Source organism: Condylostylus longicornis, unplaced genomic scaffold (assembly GCF_029603195.1).
Source record: "Condylostylus longicornis isolate FDR11 unplaced genomic scaffold, ASM2960319v2 ptg000040l, whole genome shotgun sequence".
Classification (NCBI taxonomy): Eukaryota; Metazoa; Arthropoda; class Insecta; order Diptera; family Dolichopodidae; genus Condylostylus; species Condylostylus longicornis.
Window position 1 is genome coordinate 5,897,791 of NW_026578009.1, and position 19,247 is coordinate 5,917,037.

The 19,247-nt window shown below is 25.2% G+C and overlaps 1 protein-coding gene across 3 annotated transcripts in view; it reads right to left on the minus strand.

The window, feature by feature from the left end:
- Window positions 1-13,250: 13,250 nt before the first annotated feature.
- LOC129609576 (myb-like protein D) overlaps window positions 13,251-19,247 on the minus strand; it is a 30,351-nt gene continuing 24,354 nt past the window's right edge. For all 3 annotated transcript variants that reach the window (XM_055521572.1, XM_055521574.1, XM_055521575.1), the window contains one exon: window positions 13,251-17,971. In XM_055521572.1, the coding sequence (XP_055377547.1) occupies window positions 14,873-17,725 (2,853 nt within the window). In that variant the 5' untranslated portion in view covers window positions 17,726-17,971 and the 3' untranslated portion in view covers window positions 13,251-14,872. The remainder of the gene's footprint in view (window positions 17,972-19,247) is intronic.

The following is a 19,247-nucleotide window of genomic DNA, read 5'->3' on the forward strand; positions in this document are numbered from 1 at the left end:
TTGGTTGAAATTATCCAAACGACAAAACCAATTGGTTAAAATGATTTTATATTTTTAATAACGTTTCGAAAAAAAATTTCATATTTATGCAAAACTTTTGATAAACCTTGATAATTTTGTCCTTTCGAAAGGTAGAGATTTTTAAATAAATTACTTTTAGAAGGTCAAATTTCAATTTGATCTTCAACAGTTTCTTGTCACTAAAACAATTTGAAACAAAAGATTAATCAAAAGATTGTCAAATAAAATGTTTTCAATTGAAAACAATTCACTGACATTTATGACATCATAAAATATGAAACCAATCGTGAACATAATTTTTTTCACTACATACTATGTAATAAAAAAAAAAAAAAACATTTTTTATCGAGAATTATAATTAAGATCTGCTCATTTATAATTATTTTTTTTTGGGTATTGTTCAAATCTCACTCACTTTTATAATGTGCGTTGTAATAATTTTTTTAAGTTGGTGAATTCGAATATTTTAATATGATGTCAAGCCAACCTTACCAAAACTTACTTTACGTATACAACAATATAACAAATATGCGCAATATAGTATAAAGAAGAATAGAATGTGCGTATTTTCATTTTTTTCATTTTCGAATTTTACAATAATGACCTTTTACAACTGCTGTTGTCGTTCTTATATTTCAGAATATATCGAAGAATATTGAGAGAAGAATATTTACAACAAAGTATACAAGATGGTAAATAATAATGTTTGTACATTGTGTATGTACAATTAATTGTTTTATTTACGGTTTTTTGTTTTGGTAATATTTTCTTGCCTTTTTTGCGTGGTAAATATTAACGGTTACTGACCCTTATTTCTGAAACTCGTTATTTATATCCATAGCATGTACACGAACACAAACAAAGGATTATTGATATAGAAATTTTATTTTTTTATGTATTAGTGTTTAAGAGCACATGGAGTCGAATAATGTAAACATATTTTTAGTTTTTTTGTTGAAGGTAAAAAAAAACCAACTGTGTGAACGAATGCTTATTTTGAATTTTGTTTTTGTTTTCCCTTCCTTTTATCCCTTGTCTTTTAAAAAAATTTTGGTTCTTTAATAAAATTTTCACTTAAAATTTTCTTTTTTTTTATTTTTTAATTTTACATGATTTCTAAAATGTATGTATGTAGGTAGGTATAAGAAAAGGTTTCTCGCTTACTGAAAATGGCTTCAATTTTTTCAAGCTAAAATTATTAAAAAATTTCATTAAGTGCACGTAGATATTAAAATTGCAGTGTGTTATAGCAAATATTTGAAAAAGTATCCGATATACTTGTGGTGGTATTTCTGATTTGGAGCTACTTATATAAATTTTCCGAATATTTTGTAGCTTATGGACCAATTATCGAGTAAATTAAATGATAAGATAAATTTTAATGTGGATTTTAGTCAACCTGCAAGTAGCAATATCTATTCTCGACTGTTTAAAACATAATATAGTGTTGACATCAATAAAAGGTTTACATAGCGCCGTCACATGCTTTTAAGTTCACAATTACTTTTAAGAAAGTAAATAAAGATAAAATAAGTAAAGATTGACTTCTTACAGCAATAATTCCTTAATCTTAAAATAGTACTTAATTCCAAGATCTTATCATTGTATAATTTATTCATCTCAAAAACCTAGAAATCTTGAATGCTCAGAATTTGTACATAATATAATTTTCCCAAAACAGAACTTTTCTTTGTGTGCTCTTTGTAAAGAATAGAATAAATATCAATGTATAGCTTCAAAATTTGTATCAATACAATGTGATAATAATGTGAAAAATTAAAAATATCAAAATTAATAAAAAACGACATAAGATCAAGTAATCTTATTTATTTATAATATTACACTGTTGCAGTAATGAAGCTGATAAAATACATACATATGCATGTAATTGCCGTCATACTGCTCATACACAGAAAGAAAAATAAAAAAAAAACATAAGATTCTACGCGTTTTAAGAAAATCATATGCGACGATAATAAAAGGAAAACAATATGTGTAAATGTGTTCATATCCAAAACAACGTACATAGTTCTGTATACATACATGGCTGTACAACATATACATAGATACAATGAACTCTATATCAACAAATTTTTATATAAAAACAAAAATTAGAACAGAAAAATTATAAATTACACACAGTGCAACTCTAAAATGAAATCGAAAAATTTTTACTTATATACAAAATTACAGATTAAAAGTTGAGAATCTTGAACTACTAGTTAGCATACATATACTTACAAAGAGACGCTTCAAAAACCAAAATTATAAATTTCTGTTATAGTGTTTGTTTCAAACAAGCCCATTATTTCCTACAGATTTATTTATTATTCGAAGTCGAACAAAAAAAAAAAAACATATGGAACAAATAAAATAAATAGAAAGTTTGAAATCGGTCTTATTGACTATACTTCAGATAGAATGCAATATGATTAAAATTGATGTTGATTGGAAATATAGTATGTAGTCACATCCTTGGATACTTATGGGAGGTGGTATCTGGACGAATTTCGATTATGTGAGGATTATAGGCCTATCTGATGCTTTATAACCAGTGAAATGCTACAATAAATAATTTATATTGTGATATTTTTGATTATAATCCATAAAATTCATGATATTCCTTAAAAAAATGATGATATTCCTTCAACGATATATGGAAATGAAATCTCAATTGCACACATAAACGCATTCTCCATAGCTTAGAAGAAAATTGCTACATTTAAAATTAAATTTCCTGACATTATGTAGCCTCTGACACTTGAGAAAAATTAATTTAGAGTAACAATCACATAAAAACCAATATGCATTAAATAAAACTGAAACACGATAATGCGAGAGGGTAGCCAAAAAAAAAAATCACAAAAAAAAATTATCAGAAATTAAGAAATCAAACTTGTATTTAGAGCGTCTCTTCAAATATACAAGATGATGTTTATTTGGTTTGGTTTATTTTTTATATCTCGCATGTATTCCTTAATATTTTTTACTAAACAAAAAAATTTAAATTTAAAAATCTGGTGTATATGGCACATAATCGACGTGACACATTTTGCAAAAAATTTGCACCGAAGGAAAATTTTACTCGAAAAGGATAAATGTTTACAACGAAAAAATAAACAAGTTTTCTTATTCGAAAAATTATTTGAAATTTTTAAATGTAAAAATAACATTCTAAACCATGTCAATTCTGTGATACCCGTAGGAATAAATGATTTTAGGAGTTGCAAGGTCTACTAACTACATTTAGAATTATGTCGTATTTCACAAAATGAGGAAAATAGAACTGAACTCTAAAATCAAGTTAAAACCACGGGCGTATTGATAGCAAACAAAAATATGAAACTATTTTTGTCATTTTGACAGTATAACTTGTTATTCTGTCAAAATGACAAAATATATAATTACTGTAAAATAAATAAGTGGCACAGGCCGTTTGTAAGGTATAAAAATATGTTAACTAAGTTACGTATTTCTAATAATATCAATTGGTCGATAACTTTAAAAATAAGTCGTACACAATCCGAAAATTCTTACGAAAACAATACTTCGCTTATTTTAAGAAATGCAGTTGACAAAAAAAGAAACAGGCCAAAGAAATTTCTTATTTGTATTATGCATTATTTTCACTTTTTTTTTGTGAAACATTAATTTATGTAGACTATATTGAGAGATTAAACAAAAAAATGTATTTGAATTTTGAGAATTTTAGAAATTTATACGAATTTGCATAATAGAGGTTAACATATTTTCATACTCGCATACATCCAAATTATAACTTTTAACTACACATACAAAGCCTTTATATTTTATGTTCTCTATACACATTTATGGCACACAAACATTAAAAACAGCCAAAAAACTGTCTTTAATATAAAAAGTAAATTTGCAAAGCTAGCAATAGCTTATATATATGTAAATAAAGACAAATATTTCAACTATCAGAGTAGAGTAAACTGAGTAACCCTATAAGTCTATATTAAAACTAGACAAATAATTCGTTGAATAATGAAACAAGAAGAATGTGTTTCATAGTGGCTTGCATATCAATGTTATTATTAAATTTATTTTTTGACGTGATCGGCTCTTTATCGAGTTTGAAAACGAAAAATATTTAAGTGACAAGCAGAAGACTGCTAAAACATATTATATAAACTAACTTAATAAATAAAAAATTGCATACAACTCGGCTTTTTTGGAAAATCAATTTATAAAATTTTATGTAATTTAATTTTATGTAACATAATATGAATTTTTGAGAGAAAAAAATTACCCAAATTTCGTGAGGAGAAAATTACTTTCTATGAAATACTTCCATGAAAATTTAGCAAAACTTCACTCTATAAATCCTAAAAACTGGAACTGAGAGTTTATATAATATGTATTCAAAATCTTGATAACAAATTGCAATTTTTTGGCTCATTGGAAAAAGTATATTTTGGAACTAAAATATAAGATAGAGGAACTAAAAAAATTTATTATTGGCAAACAAAATTAAATCATTTTAAATCACCAATTTAATTTCATTTAGGGCCTAATCGTCTATCTCGCTATTTTACTTGGAAAGTGAGAGGAAAGTGAGTAACTACGAGTATTATATACTTGTATAATGTAATTTTCGAGTAAGAAGAATTATTTGGTATTGCGTATCTCGTTTTTTTTTCTAAAACGCATACAAAATTTATTCACTTTATTTTTGAAAGTGAGACGCTCCGTCAATAATTTGAGAAAAAATGCAAAAAACCAATTAAAAAAAATAAGTAAATTTATTGGAAAAGTAAAACATCCATTAGAAGATATTTATTGATATGAAAGTGATTATTTTATTTGAATTCTGATTTAAAAGTGAATAGAAAGTAAATAATTTAATTTAAAAGAACAATAAATTTTAAAAATACTATATGCAGTTGGAAGTTCTATTGTTATAACCAAATAATTCTTATTTGTCGTTTTACAAAAATTTCTGGCAAAATGTAGTTAGTAGACCTTGGATTGACCCTACAGTATTGCCCGATTAGCAATACTGTAGGATCAATCTTTTGTATTATCTTTTAGAGTTTTTATAGGATAAAAATTTGAAATCAATTTTCTTTGCTGTAGAAATTTGGATAAATTCATGAAAAATCCAAACTTTAATAATTTCATTCAATTAATTTAATTTTTTTTTAGTTAATGATTTTAGACAGAGCGTTTTAGAGAATCGAAAAGGAAAAATCGAAATTCTAACAAATAAACATCATTTTGAGAACGCTTGAGTCGCTTTGATAGAGAATTACAAAGAAAAGGATTGATTTTGAGGATTTTGGAGAGAAAAATTTTTTTACATAACAGTTTTGAAGACTTTGCTAAATTTTATAGAAGAACAAAAAAAAAAATTGTAGAAACAAAAAGATAAGCAAAAACAAAAAAAAAAACAAAATGATAATAACAAAACATTGTACATGAAAACAGACAAAGGGCATTACACTCTTCAGACTTCCTTTAATAAATTGTATTGTGTGTGAATGTATGGGTTTTGTGTAAGAAATTATTCATTGACTCACAAAACGACTCAACAGTTCTTGTTTTTTTTTTTTGTTGTTTATTACGAGTATTATAATTATAGTTGTTATTGTTTTTTGTTTTATTATTGTTTTCATTTTGCTGTTGTTGTTCCCCTTGTATCTGCGATCCATGCACATATAAATAAATTATCAAAGTGCAGGAAAACGCATTCAAGAATTGAGAAAACATAATAAGAAAAAAAGGGAAATTTTAGAAAAATTTTATTACATTCGTACATAATGAATATACATATATACATATATTTAAGCATATACATGCGTACATACATATTTATACATAAATATTATACAAAAATAAAGTAGACATTTTAAAGTGTACATGTTTGTGTAACGAATTAAAGGATATTTGAACCCTTAAAAATGTATTAGATTACTTTAAGTACTCTTTCGTATTTATATAAGATTTTTCAATTCAAAAATTATTATATTTGTTCAAATGTATATATGTATGTATCTATGTATGTTTTTTGTTTTGTTATATTAAAAATGAATAAAGAAGAATAAACCAGTGCTTCACGTCCACCTATATAATGTAAAAAGATTTTAAAAAGAGAATGTTAATAAAAATCAAATAATGCACATAAATGAGTCAAAGTGAGAAATTCAATTCCCAGTTCATGAGTTCAAAAATTATTAGTTTTTAAATTTAATTAGAATTCAATGTCAAGAGCTATAAGAAAACTACTTACTAAGTTGAAGAAATCTAAGTATTGTAAGATTCGAAAAAAGGTTTCTAATAAGTTAAATTCAAAAATTTTGCCTTTCTTGTACTTTTTATAGTCAAAAACCTTCGAACTCTTTAGTTCAACACCGCAATTACAATGCACATAATGCAATTAATGTATGAAAATTTGTCGATGTAATGTAGTGGACGACTTCCAAACTCGAATTTTATTTAAAAGCTTCAACTACTAATTACACAATTTATGCTTCCAGAACCAGAAATCAGAAATTTTACACACAAATCCCTTTATTTAAAATATTAAATTAAATGTTCAACATCTTTTTATTTCCATCTATCTAGCATCCACTGTTTTTTTTAAATAAGTAGCCTTTAAGATATTAATAAGAGAGTATCGAAAAAAGCTAAGCATTTATGAATGCTACTAAGCGAATTCGTAATAGGGAAATTTGTGTTTTCACACTAAATTATAGTTAACAAAAACCTATTCGCTGGAAATTCTTATAATCGGCCCTAATATTTATTTAGGTTGATACAAGTTGAAATATCTCTGATCATGAAATATAATAAATGTGTTTTATTTAAAAATAAGTTGAAAGCAGAATTGTTAAACGTTCAAAATTGAAATTAAACCATAATTTGTAAAGAATTCGAGCAATTCGTTTTCGTTTCAGACGTCTAGAGCCTCGTTCAAATTTTGAAAAGGCTTTATTACATAAGAACTAAGAACCTAAAAATTTTCTATAATAGCGGTTTATTTAAAATCTAGAAAAAATGTGCAAGACAATATGAATGAAACAATTAAATATATTAGAAATACAACTTGCTTTACGCTGTAGTTTGGCAATTAAAAATTTTAATAATTGAGTTTCGATTGAATTCCAAACTTGAATAATAGCTCTCTTAAAAATTGATTCCACAATGATAGTGTTTTCATATTTGAGCTGAATTTAGTTTTAAGCTAGTTTTCCTTTTGAAATTGATGCTGGAATTATAGATTTTTCTTTACAAAATGAAAAAAAAAAGGAAATTTCGAATACAGTCATAGTTATATAATTTTTTTTTTTAAATTTCAGGTAGAGATAAAAAGAAAATGAATAAGTTTTTTTTTATTTCTTTATTTTTTCAAAAATCCTTTGTTGCGAACTACTACATAAGTAAAGAAGTCTGACTATGCACAAGAAATATAATACCTTTGTTGTTTTTGTTTTTTATAATAACTCATCGAGTCTATTCCAAAACCACGTATCTGATTTTTTTACATTTCGACATAAATATATAGTTTAAAATAATTTTTTTTTTTTTAGATTTATAATCTGATAAACCTGTAATTTAGATAGCTCTTATCAAGACAAATTGTTTGCGAAGAGATGACCCTATAAAGTCTTTCTTAAGGTCACGCAAGACTTGGGCTCTTATTATGTAGTTCGATTTTCGCAATTGCAGTAATGAAAGGTAGTATATCACCCAAATTGATTGGTGCTATCTTATCATTTTTCCAAATACGAAAATCGAATTACTTAGTATAAGGCTCCTTGTTGAGGACGGTCTCTTCTAATAAACACATGAATGAAAATTTTGGAAGATGAATTTTGGGGTTCTCTTGGTTTATTTTCTGAGAAAATTGTTCGCAGCTGATATTTCGGAACACAACACTTTGTGTGCCAAAGAGTTCTTCCAAACTTGAAAAGTTCACTCAGGAATTTGCAATCACATATACTGAAATATTGCAGTTCTATACAGATTTTTAAAAGACGAATAAATATTAAAATCGATTTTTATTGAAATGAGGATTTTCGTACATCCGTGGTCCTGGCTAACACTTGACAATGAAAAAAAAAAAAGTGAGATTTGGAGATGTAAAAAAAAATCTTATCCAAAATGTAGTTTTATTTGCTTATTGTTTTTTTTGTTGCAAGAATGATACTGTTAACAAACTTATATAAATATTGAACTGCTTTACGATCGTTCAGGGTCTTTTATAGAAGAGGACATTGCCTTTAAATACTGAAAGGTTAAGAAAAATTATATTTACGTATATAAATAAATATCATGTCTATAAGTAGAGAATCATTACAGGTTTAGTTATTTTTGGATACAAAATATAACTGCTCTAGAATGGCTATTATTATAAATATACTAATACACCTACAGTCAGTTTTTGTTTTCTGTGTGCGCATACCTTTAATATATGCTGCTTTGTATATAATAAATAAATTTAATAACAAAATAAAAAAAAAAAAACAGATTGAAAATCTTTAATTGTGTTTATTTTATTTTAGATTTCTTCGTGTTATTTTGATGTCCACTCTTTAACGGATTTCACTTTGTATATATACATTGTTCGTGTGTCATGATGAATAGGACGATCTTCATGTATGTCAGGTCATGTAACTTTTTTTTTTAAATTGTTTTGAGTTTCACTACACTTTCAGTTGAGGACACCATTCGTTCTTATTTATTTCAATATTTTTTTTGTTTTAATGAAATATGTAAAAGATAATTTTAAATTTTTATAGCATACTTTTAGGCGAATGCAATAAAATACAAAATTATTATAATACTCGTATGATATAAGGATATTTCAGGTGGCTATACGCTTCGAGCATATAATCGACAAACGATATAGAAAAGATTTACAAGTTTTGTTCCAAATAAGAAATGTTTAAATATTGTACTTGTATAACCCGAGATTGATAAAAGTTTTGAACAAATTTGCCAATATAATCATGGGTTTTATTTTACTTTTCCCCCAAAACGATAATTTTTTGACAACTTCCAATTTTCCTTCGGACAATTGCAGACTAAAATTTTTAGAGAATTTATTAAAGAATTTCAAACTTTATTTTTAATAAAGAAGTTTTATGGTAAATTGGTAACCCCAACACTCTTATTTATACTTTTTAATTATCGTACATTTATTATAATATTTTTTTGTTGATAATTTTTTAATTTTTGTTTCCTACCTGTAACCATTGAACTTTTTTTGAACGACCTTTCTTAAGGATGATATTGTTAATGTATTTGCAAATGATATTTGTATGTGTGGGTTTTAAAATCAACTTAAAGATATTGGCAACAAAAGGAATGGTTGCCCATAACATTCATTTTGAGTTTCGCTTTATATCTTTCGTTTCACATTCTATATTTTAAACTTGTTGGGTAAATTATAAAGTATTGAGTTTAATATGGATTCTTTCAAAAACGTTTTAATGAGTATACCTAGTTGTGTTGCAGGTGTTATCTTCTCTTAAAACCAAAAAAAAAAAAACATTTTTAAATGAAAAAAAGAATAGAAAAGATTTGATTTTCCCTTTTTTTTGTACTGTGTTAATGAAAGTTGACTGGGATCAGCTCTTTGTATTTTGTTTTTCTTCGTTTTATTGTGTTTTTACAAAATTTTGGAAACGAACGTGTTTGATAAACAATTTTTAAACTGAAGAAAAGATTTTATGATACAAAGAAACATTATTCTACCTCTTTTATACTTTTTTTTAAAAAAATGAAAAACCGGAAATTCATATATTGGCAAATGAGAATTTTTTCAACTTGCATGTAAGCAACTGAACACAGGATTTGGACATAAAAAAAAATTCTTTATCTTTTGTTATTGTTGGCCCTAAAAAAATGAAAAGGAGGCAAATTTGTAAATGTATTCATATTTTCAGAATATTGATAACATAAAAAAAAATTAATTTGATAATTCAATAAGAAACCATATGAAATTTATTAAAGAAATTGTTGAATTCGACAAGGTCGCTAGCATATTGATTTTTATGAGTCATGATAATGAATCACACTGTAGTCGAAGATTTATTAAAATGAAGGAACAAACAGAATGATTTTCATTTCTACTTTTTAAACACTTTAACAACAAATTTGGAACAAAGTGCTTATTAAGTTCACTCCGTCTGCCAGTTCGATCATCTATCTAGGCAAAAGTTTATAAAACTTCTTCACCCTTTGAAAAAAAAGCTTATATTTTAGGAACAAAAGAACCTATTTTATTGTTTTGTTCCTATGTTCCGCCCTCTAACAATCCTAAAAATACCATTATTTTTTCTATTTATTATGTCGAAACTACAAAAATTTTTCGAGTTACACAAGCGCAATAGGTACTTGTTTCTTTTACCGCGAAACAGTGTAATTACTAATCTGTTGGAATTAATCGTTACTTTAAGCCCCCTTTTAAAAAAAATAATATTGTCTATCTAATTTCTCATCGACATACATCAATTTATTTTTTATAATTAGCGAATGATCCTTGAATTTAGGGTGAATTATTATTTCTTATGGAAGATTAATTTCGTTACCAAAATAATCATCGGTAGGGAAGTCAAAGTTACCACTTTAATACTAAAATCCAAAAATTAATTTTATTGTTTTACTAAAGAGAGTATGGCTTCCATGATTTACAAGTTCAATGTAGTACTGATTCGTACAAATATAGCCGTGTTCAGCAACGTACAGCTTCTTCTTTAAAATATGTAGGTTTATTTTTTGCTTTTTGATTGCAAAATGCGGGATTATTTGAAATTTTGGAAAGTTTAAATTTTTTTAATGGTAAATAAAATCACAGTACGCACAAATTTTTTACACGGTAATCTGACAAAAATTGTACATTTTGTTTTTGTTAAGAGTTGAATTCAATAATGTTGTACTGTACAAAGAATTGTAAAAAACCAAAAATTAGGTATTTTTGAAAAAACTGTTTGCGTTGCATGTCTAAATTAGAATTTATTTAATTTTAGTAGCAGATCGAAATAATTCCGAAAACTAAAATGCTGTTTACTTGTAGTAAAGAGAGTTGTTGCACTCGTTGAAATACTGTAAGTCATGTATTTTTATTAAACTAATATTATGTACATATGCATATTAAATAAAAATTTAGAAACGAAAATACTACTCTAATAATTCTCTTATTCTAATAATTCAAACTTACTCTAATAATTCTTCTAAATTTTCCGACATATTGAGCCTTATTCTAGTTGTCGCGTAACTTATGTAACATTTGTCGGTGTCGCTGTCACATCATTTGAAATGTGGTATTCGGGTGTCGAGTGACGTGAGTACGAGAAATAATCGAAATTGAAATGTTTCAAATGAAATTGATACATTTTAAAAAAAAAATTTTGGCGAGCAAAGTTCAAACTAAAAAACAAATTTCAATTTAAATATTTATATTTTTAAATAATAAAAAATGTCATTTGCATTATAGTTTACCGATTCATATCATTCCGATAGTGATGATATTAAAAAAAAAACAACAATTAAGGATCAAAAGATTTAAGATTAGCTCTAATTTATTGGATTTGCCAAATGGAATGTAAGCCAATACAATAATTTTTTCAAGTAAGTTAATTACAAACATTTTATTTTATTCACAAATTTATAAACTATTACAGACTTCCAAAGGAAGCCTTTGTATATTTACTGAATATATTCGAGGGAAAAACGAGTACACGAGTAAAAGGCGTTCTCTGTCATTAAATTTCCAATTCTTAAAATTTATAAATACTTTCACGCTAAAAACAAAAATTAAATTATATATTTTATGACTTAATTTACATTATGTATAAAATTAATTTTTTTTTTATGATTTTGCTAAATTGTTTGGTTTTAACTTGCATTTTTGGTGTATCCTTCTTGCTTGTCACTAATTGTTAAATACTTTTCGACAAGAAACGTCATTTCACTACGACATATCTCGCATCAGAACGACAACTGGAATATGGCTGAAACACATTTTTCCGCTATTCCCCGATAAGTGTCACTGCGATCGCCGCTTAGAATATCAAATTCAATTCGTAACGACAATAATTGTCGCTCTACTTCGACAACTAGAATAAGGCTCATTATTTTTTTTTTTTAATTTGCAATAGCTAAATTTAAACTAAAGATCTTAATCCAAGTTGCAGCATGAATAAATATTGTCAAAACATTGTAACATTTTCAAAAACAATTTTTTAACAGCTCGTGTAGTATATAATTTTCAATTAAGTACTAGAATAGAACTGAATTATCAAAAATATCAAATATCTGAGACGTGACATGTGAAGTTTACATTGAAAAAAACCATTTAAAATTTCTCATAAGTGTATTTATATTATAGAATCCAAATTAATTTTATATTAATTATACATATATATATATAATATAATTTATCTAAATTTTACTTTAGTTTTCTTTTGTATTTTTATTTTTTTTTTTTTTATTTTTTAGGTGACAATTATATAAAAGAAGTTTTGATAAACCCATTAATAATACATAATTAAACTTAATATTTAATAAATGTATTTATTTTAAATCAACATTTTGCTTTTTTTTTTTAATTATTAAAATTTTTTCTTTTGAATAAAATAAATGTTTTTTTCTTCATTTATTTATATAAAATATATGTTATGTATATGTATGTATGTACAAGTTATGTAAAAATTTATCAATATTTATTATTTAATATAAAAACTTAGTTAACAAAATTACAATAAATAAAACGTAACAAATTAGTTGATTTTTTTTTTTTTTTTTAATTTTGATTTTTCAAAAGAATTAATGTTGCCAAATTCAAGAAAGAGAAAACAAAAAAAAAAAATATTAATTCAGTAGAAAATAATAAAACAACAAAAAAAATACATTATTGTTATTTTGACTCTTAATTATCAGTTGATATTTGTATTTCCTATTTATTTTTTTACCTTTTTTTTTGCTATTTTTTTTTTTAGAAAATTTTTAGTAAAAGAATTTTTTATTTTTATTATAATTAATTTAGTGTACGATTTTTGTTATTTTAAGGTTTCTCTAATTTCTAAATTCGAATTTACATTTGTTTTTATTTTTCTTTGTTTGTTCATTAATTGTAATTAGAATCTTTTTTTTCTTTGCCTTTAATAAATATTAAAACTTTGAAACAGTTTCTTAATAGCTAAATTGTTTAAAAATGTTAAAAACATATAAAAATTATTTTTCTCCAATATAGGAAAAAAAAAAGGAAAAAATGGCCTTTAAATTTGTTTAAATAGATTTTTTTTATTTAGAAATATTTGCAGTTAAATAATAAAATGATGCAATTATAATTTAAAATCAAAAATGACTATAGCTCTTAATTTCGACATCACCATTGATTTTGCATTGAAAATAATGAGCTCACTAAATCGAAAAAAGAAATAGAAAAGTAACATTTTTCGATGTCTCAGATTTGATAGTTTTCTCAATTGGTAATATTTTAAATTTGATATTGCTAAATAAGTGATACTACGCATTCCTATAATATATGCGTTTCTATAATATTCAACCCGTACTAAAGTACACTCAATGGATTGCTTTTATCTACGTTTACTTCAAAAATTAAAGAGTCTTCCAATTTAAGATTACTGTTGAGTTCTACATCTTTGCATCTAGAATTTAGAAAATTGAATATATATATATATATTTGTACAATATTCCTAATCCGAGAATTTACATTAAATTAAGCAAATTAATTTTCAAATAGAATTAGAAATTTTGAAAATTAAGCAAGTTCAAATTCAATTAGAAATTTCGAACTGTGTTAGTATTAGGGAAAAAAGTAAAATAAAAAAAAATACTGTAAAATTAAACTTAAGAAAAATTATTAAATTTTTAAAGTTTAAAAAATTAAAAATATATTTTAGCAATAAATATTTTATTTTCATATGTGTTTTTTGCATTCATTATAAAAAATTTTGCATTAAAAAGAATTTTAACTAAATCTTTCAATTTGTAATTTCTTTTTTTTTTTTCAATAAATCACAGTTTTTTTAAATATATTGCATTAAGCATTTTATATTCGGTAATTCTGAAATACTGATCTGAAGTTATACTAGTTGTAATTTTTAGTTTTATTTTAGCTTTAAAGTCTATAATTGCAGAAAACGTAATTTTAAATACATAATTGCACAATTATGTATTTAATTAATATTGAAATTTACAGCATTTCTTTAAAATTGGATATGGAATAATGTGCACATCTTATTACAATTTCTTCTTTGAAGCACAATAATTTAAAAATAATTTAAATAAAATTAACAACAAGATAAATTTGGAAATTTGTTTTCTCAAATTGAAAAAGGTTTAATAAATTTAGTTACATAGATGTTTAAAAATTTCCTGATTTTAGTTTCATGATTTGTGTAATACACTTATATATTTATAAAATTTTAAAATAAATTTAAATGTTTTATCGCATGCAATAATTTTTGTTCTATTATTTTCTTTCTTTTTTTTTTTTGTTGTAATGCAATTCTACATTTTTACTACATTTGCCAAATAGTGGCTAGTTTCATCTATGTAATGTTATTTAAAGGGCAGAAATTCTTTTACATTTATTAATAATATAATATAATATGTAATTATGATTATTATAATTTACAGTATTTAAATTTAAAAATTACAGCTACTTATTTTCAAATTTTAATTTAATTTAAATTAGTTTTTTTTTTTTTGTTTGTTTCTTTTGTTTTGTATATTCCATATTTATTTCATATATGTAAATATTTTGTTTTAATATTAAATTTTTAATTTACTATTTTTTATTTTTATTTTTATTTCTTTTATATTTCTTAGAATATGGTGATTCTTTATTTAAGAACTATATTTTTCCGATGGTATCAGTTGTAGAAGTTGTAGTTTGAATAGTAGATGAATTATTGGTGGGTGTAGCATTATTTGCAACAGCGACAACCATTTGTTTCATTGGACCTGTATGAATATATTGTGCTGCGTTAAGTAATGTTGTTGTATCAGTTTGATGAGGATGTCCTGTTACTGAAATATTCATTTTACCTAATTGTGGTGTATTTGCAATTAATTGCGTTATATTGTTAACTTGTTGACCTTGTGTAACAACAATTGGTGTTAAATTTGTGCCAGCATTACTTGTTATGGCTGCATTTTGATGGCTTGATGATGTTACAACATGAACGTGGCGACTAGAATTATTATTTGTAGTAGTGGTAATACCCGAATTACATGAATTTGATGTAGAATTTTTTAATGTAATCGCATTATTAACAAAAGTCAATTTTTCATTTCCCCTATATAATGTTGTGGCACCAGTTACTGATGCAGGTAAAATATTTAATTCAGCCCCACCTGGTAATCTATTGATTTCATTTGTTGTAATACCATTTTTATTATCATTACCAGATGAGGCTGCAGCAGCTGCAGCGGCAGCGGCAGCAGCTAATGCTGGATGAGCAGAAATAGTCGTAGTACCGCCACAATCACCGTTTATAAATAGTTTTTGTAATTGTTGTCCTGATGTCACAGATGTCAGTGATGGTATTGTATTTTGAATATGGTTTTGCAGCGCTGGTGTGCTAAATTCTATTGTTGATAAATTATTTGGTCCTATAACACGTAATGCCTGTGATGACAACATCGGTATCACAAGTCCACCACCGGCTGTAACAACCTGTGGTATTGGTAACGATGCTGACGATATAATTTTGTTATCTTTATCAACTGGTGCCAAGGCTATTAAATTATATTGTTTGATAACCTTTTGTGTAGAATGATCTGGATCTTCTTTAATATTCAAACTAGCAGGAGTTGTGGTAGTAGGAGTTATTGAATTTGCTACTGTATTATGATGGCTGTTGTTATTACTTGTTAAATTATTACTAAAATTATTTGATTGTATAACAACTTTATGGGATGAATTGACAGTTAAATCGCGTGGTTTATCTGATGAATATTGATGATGCATTTTTCTGTTATTCTGTATCATATTCTTATTATTTTCAATGGAAATAATATCTTTTGTTGAAGTTGTGTGATTGATAATAATTTCATTACTGTGATTTATTTTATTATTGTTAATAACATTATTTGGTGATAAAAGCATTGTTTGTGGGGAGGATGTTCTATTCAAATTCAATGGCGCGATTTGATGATGTTGTTGTTGTGGTTGCAGTTGTTGTTGAGTATTAGTGTTATTATTATTACAAATGCCATTTGTTGTATTAACTATGGTTGTAGTATTGTTAACATCAGAAACAATTGAAGAAAAATCAATGTTATCATATTTAGCAACGAGTTCACGTTTTAAACTAACAATTTTCTTTTGAGCATTAATTTTTTCTTTAGCTAAAAGTTCAACTTGCTGTTCTAATTCTCTTTCTTTGCGTCGCAAAACCATTACATGACGATATGCAGCACCTAATATAGCTAAATTTGATGTTTTCTTTTTTTCTTCATCTTTTAGTTGTAGTTGAACTTTTAGTTGTTCAAAGCATTCTTTTAAATGTGCTCTTCTATGCTTTTCTAATTTATTATGAATTTCTCTTGTACCTGGTCTAATACTTGATGAATTACGATGTGACTGACTACCATCACTAGTGTTACTAATTGTACGACGTCTTCCATTACCTGTACTTGATGCTGATGTTGTTATCATCGATGAGGATGTTGATGTTAATTGAAATGGTAATAAGTTTTCTGAATTTAATATAGAAGATGATGATGAATTATGATTATTATTTGGACTTCCACTTATGTAACTACTTGAAGATAAATTTAAACTTGATTGAGATGAATCTTCAGTTGTGGTTGACATAATAGCATGTATAGAAGTATTATTTGTTGAATTAAGTGTTGCAGTAATAATGTTATTAATCGTACTATTATTGTGATTAGTATTAATATTACTATTATTACTAATATTAACAATATTATTAGTAATATTACCATTATTATTACTATTGATATTTACGTTATTTAAATTAAAATTTATTCCAGCTTTTATTGGTGATGTTGTTGATGAAGATGTTGAATTATGTCTGTGTCTGCCATTTGTTATAATCTCAATATTACTACTAATGCTATTACCATTTTCAATACGTTCATCAATTGAATTAGTTCTTGCATTTAATGATATATCATTTTGATTAGAAAGCGTATTTGAATTTATACTATATAATTTAGTGTTATTTGCAGCATTTTGATGTTTTATATTATTTTGTTGATTTTTTGGTGATAATGATGGCGACACAATTCTTTCATTATTATTGTTATTTATAATGTTATTATTATTTATATTGTTATTATTAACATTATTATTGTTGCTATTGTTGTTATTAACATTATTTACCAATAAATTATCATTTACATTATTATTTCGATGATTTTGTTGCTGAAAATTATCATTTCTTCTTATATTATTACTATCAGAATAATCATTTAACCGAGAATTACTTTGAATATGACTATTATGTCGATGATTAGTTATCGAGTTATGATTATTATTTATATGATTATTAACTGAATTGCGACGACTATCATTATTTGTATTTCTTAGACTATTATGGTTATGACGAAGTTCTGCAGTAGAAGATGAGTTTGTATTAAGCGCAGAAGATATCCAACCTTCACGAATACCATGTTGTTCTTGCAGTTCTATATAACGAGCTGCTTCAAGTAATGCATCTACAGCTGAACTCATTTTTTTTTTATGTTGTAATCCCTGTTTTTGCTTGCTTTTATATTTTTTTTTTCTTCTTAAACTTTGCCTTTGTTTTTTGTTTTTGTGTTGTTACAATCAATTTTTCACTTTGATTCTCTGTTCTGCAATATCTGCATGTAGTTCCTTTTTATTATTTCTGGTTCTATCTTCTTGTGTTTGTATATTTGCTTTTCTCTGTATAATTTTACTTTGTGTTATACATAGACGTTATAATGTATAAAATACCTAAAAAATATTGAAATATTTTGATTTAGGAATAACATAGTTCAATTTTTATTTCATATTAAATACATATATGTATGTACGTATTGTGATTTACTATATTATATTTAATTTTCAAAATATTATTATGCTTGTTTTAATATGTATACATATTTCCATATTGAAATATTTTAAATAAATAAGCAAATACATATCATGCACCAAAACGCATAAATCGTTCAAAAACTAAATAACATATTGCACGTTTCAATTATTTAATTTTTCCTAAATTATTCTAACTAAATAAGGCGTGCACATATGAACAATATTAAACAAAAATATAAATAGGTAATAAATATAATGCGAAAAATAAAGAAATGTATGTTACATGATGTTACTTTATTTACTAGTCCGGACAATAATTAATTCTCATTTTCATATTCAATATTTGTTTAAATGTGCACTTCAATTACGAACGTTATTACAAAATGAATTCTCTTATTGGCAAAACATGCATCTCTAAATTATGTGTTTTATAAAAGCATTATATACTTGTCCGTTTATGTTTTACAATTAAGAAACGAGTTACTTTTCGCTTTTACCAGCTAGATAAAACACTAGATTAAAATTGTCATTTACTTGGTGTAAATTGCTGAAAACAAAAACAATTACTTTTATAAGTAACTTCAAAGTACGTTACAGAATGATAATGAGAACCATAACAGAAGTTTCATAATAATAAATATAATGTAAATTCACAATTTCCTACTTTAATCCATTCTTCGTTGTGCGCCTGTGCATCATAGAAGAAATACGTAACTATTGTTCATAAGATTTATGTATGATGAAATACAAATCCATCTAGTGTAACTATCCGTTTTTTATTTACATATTTCCTGCATTTCTTAATTAATATTCATTGGTTTCATTTCGTACTAGCTTGTGACACTCAAACAAAAATTTTTTATTAAATTTTTAAATATGCAAGTACTTTGCAAACCTTTTACACGTTTATAGATCCAAGAATTTACAAATTTATGTACATATGCATGTTTGAATTTGTGTTCTTATAACCTTTTTTGTCCACAAACTTTTATTTTTCAATAGACATTTTTGCTTTATAAAATAAGTTTTTTATACAGACTGGCTAAGCTTACTTGAATTATTATTTTTTGAAAGATTTTATAGAAGTTATACATAAACATAACGTACCAATAGATGGCTTTTTGCCGATTTCGAACTTTTTTTTGAAAATTCGTTATTAGAACATTTTTTATATAATTTTGAAAAGAGCTTTGTA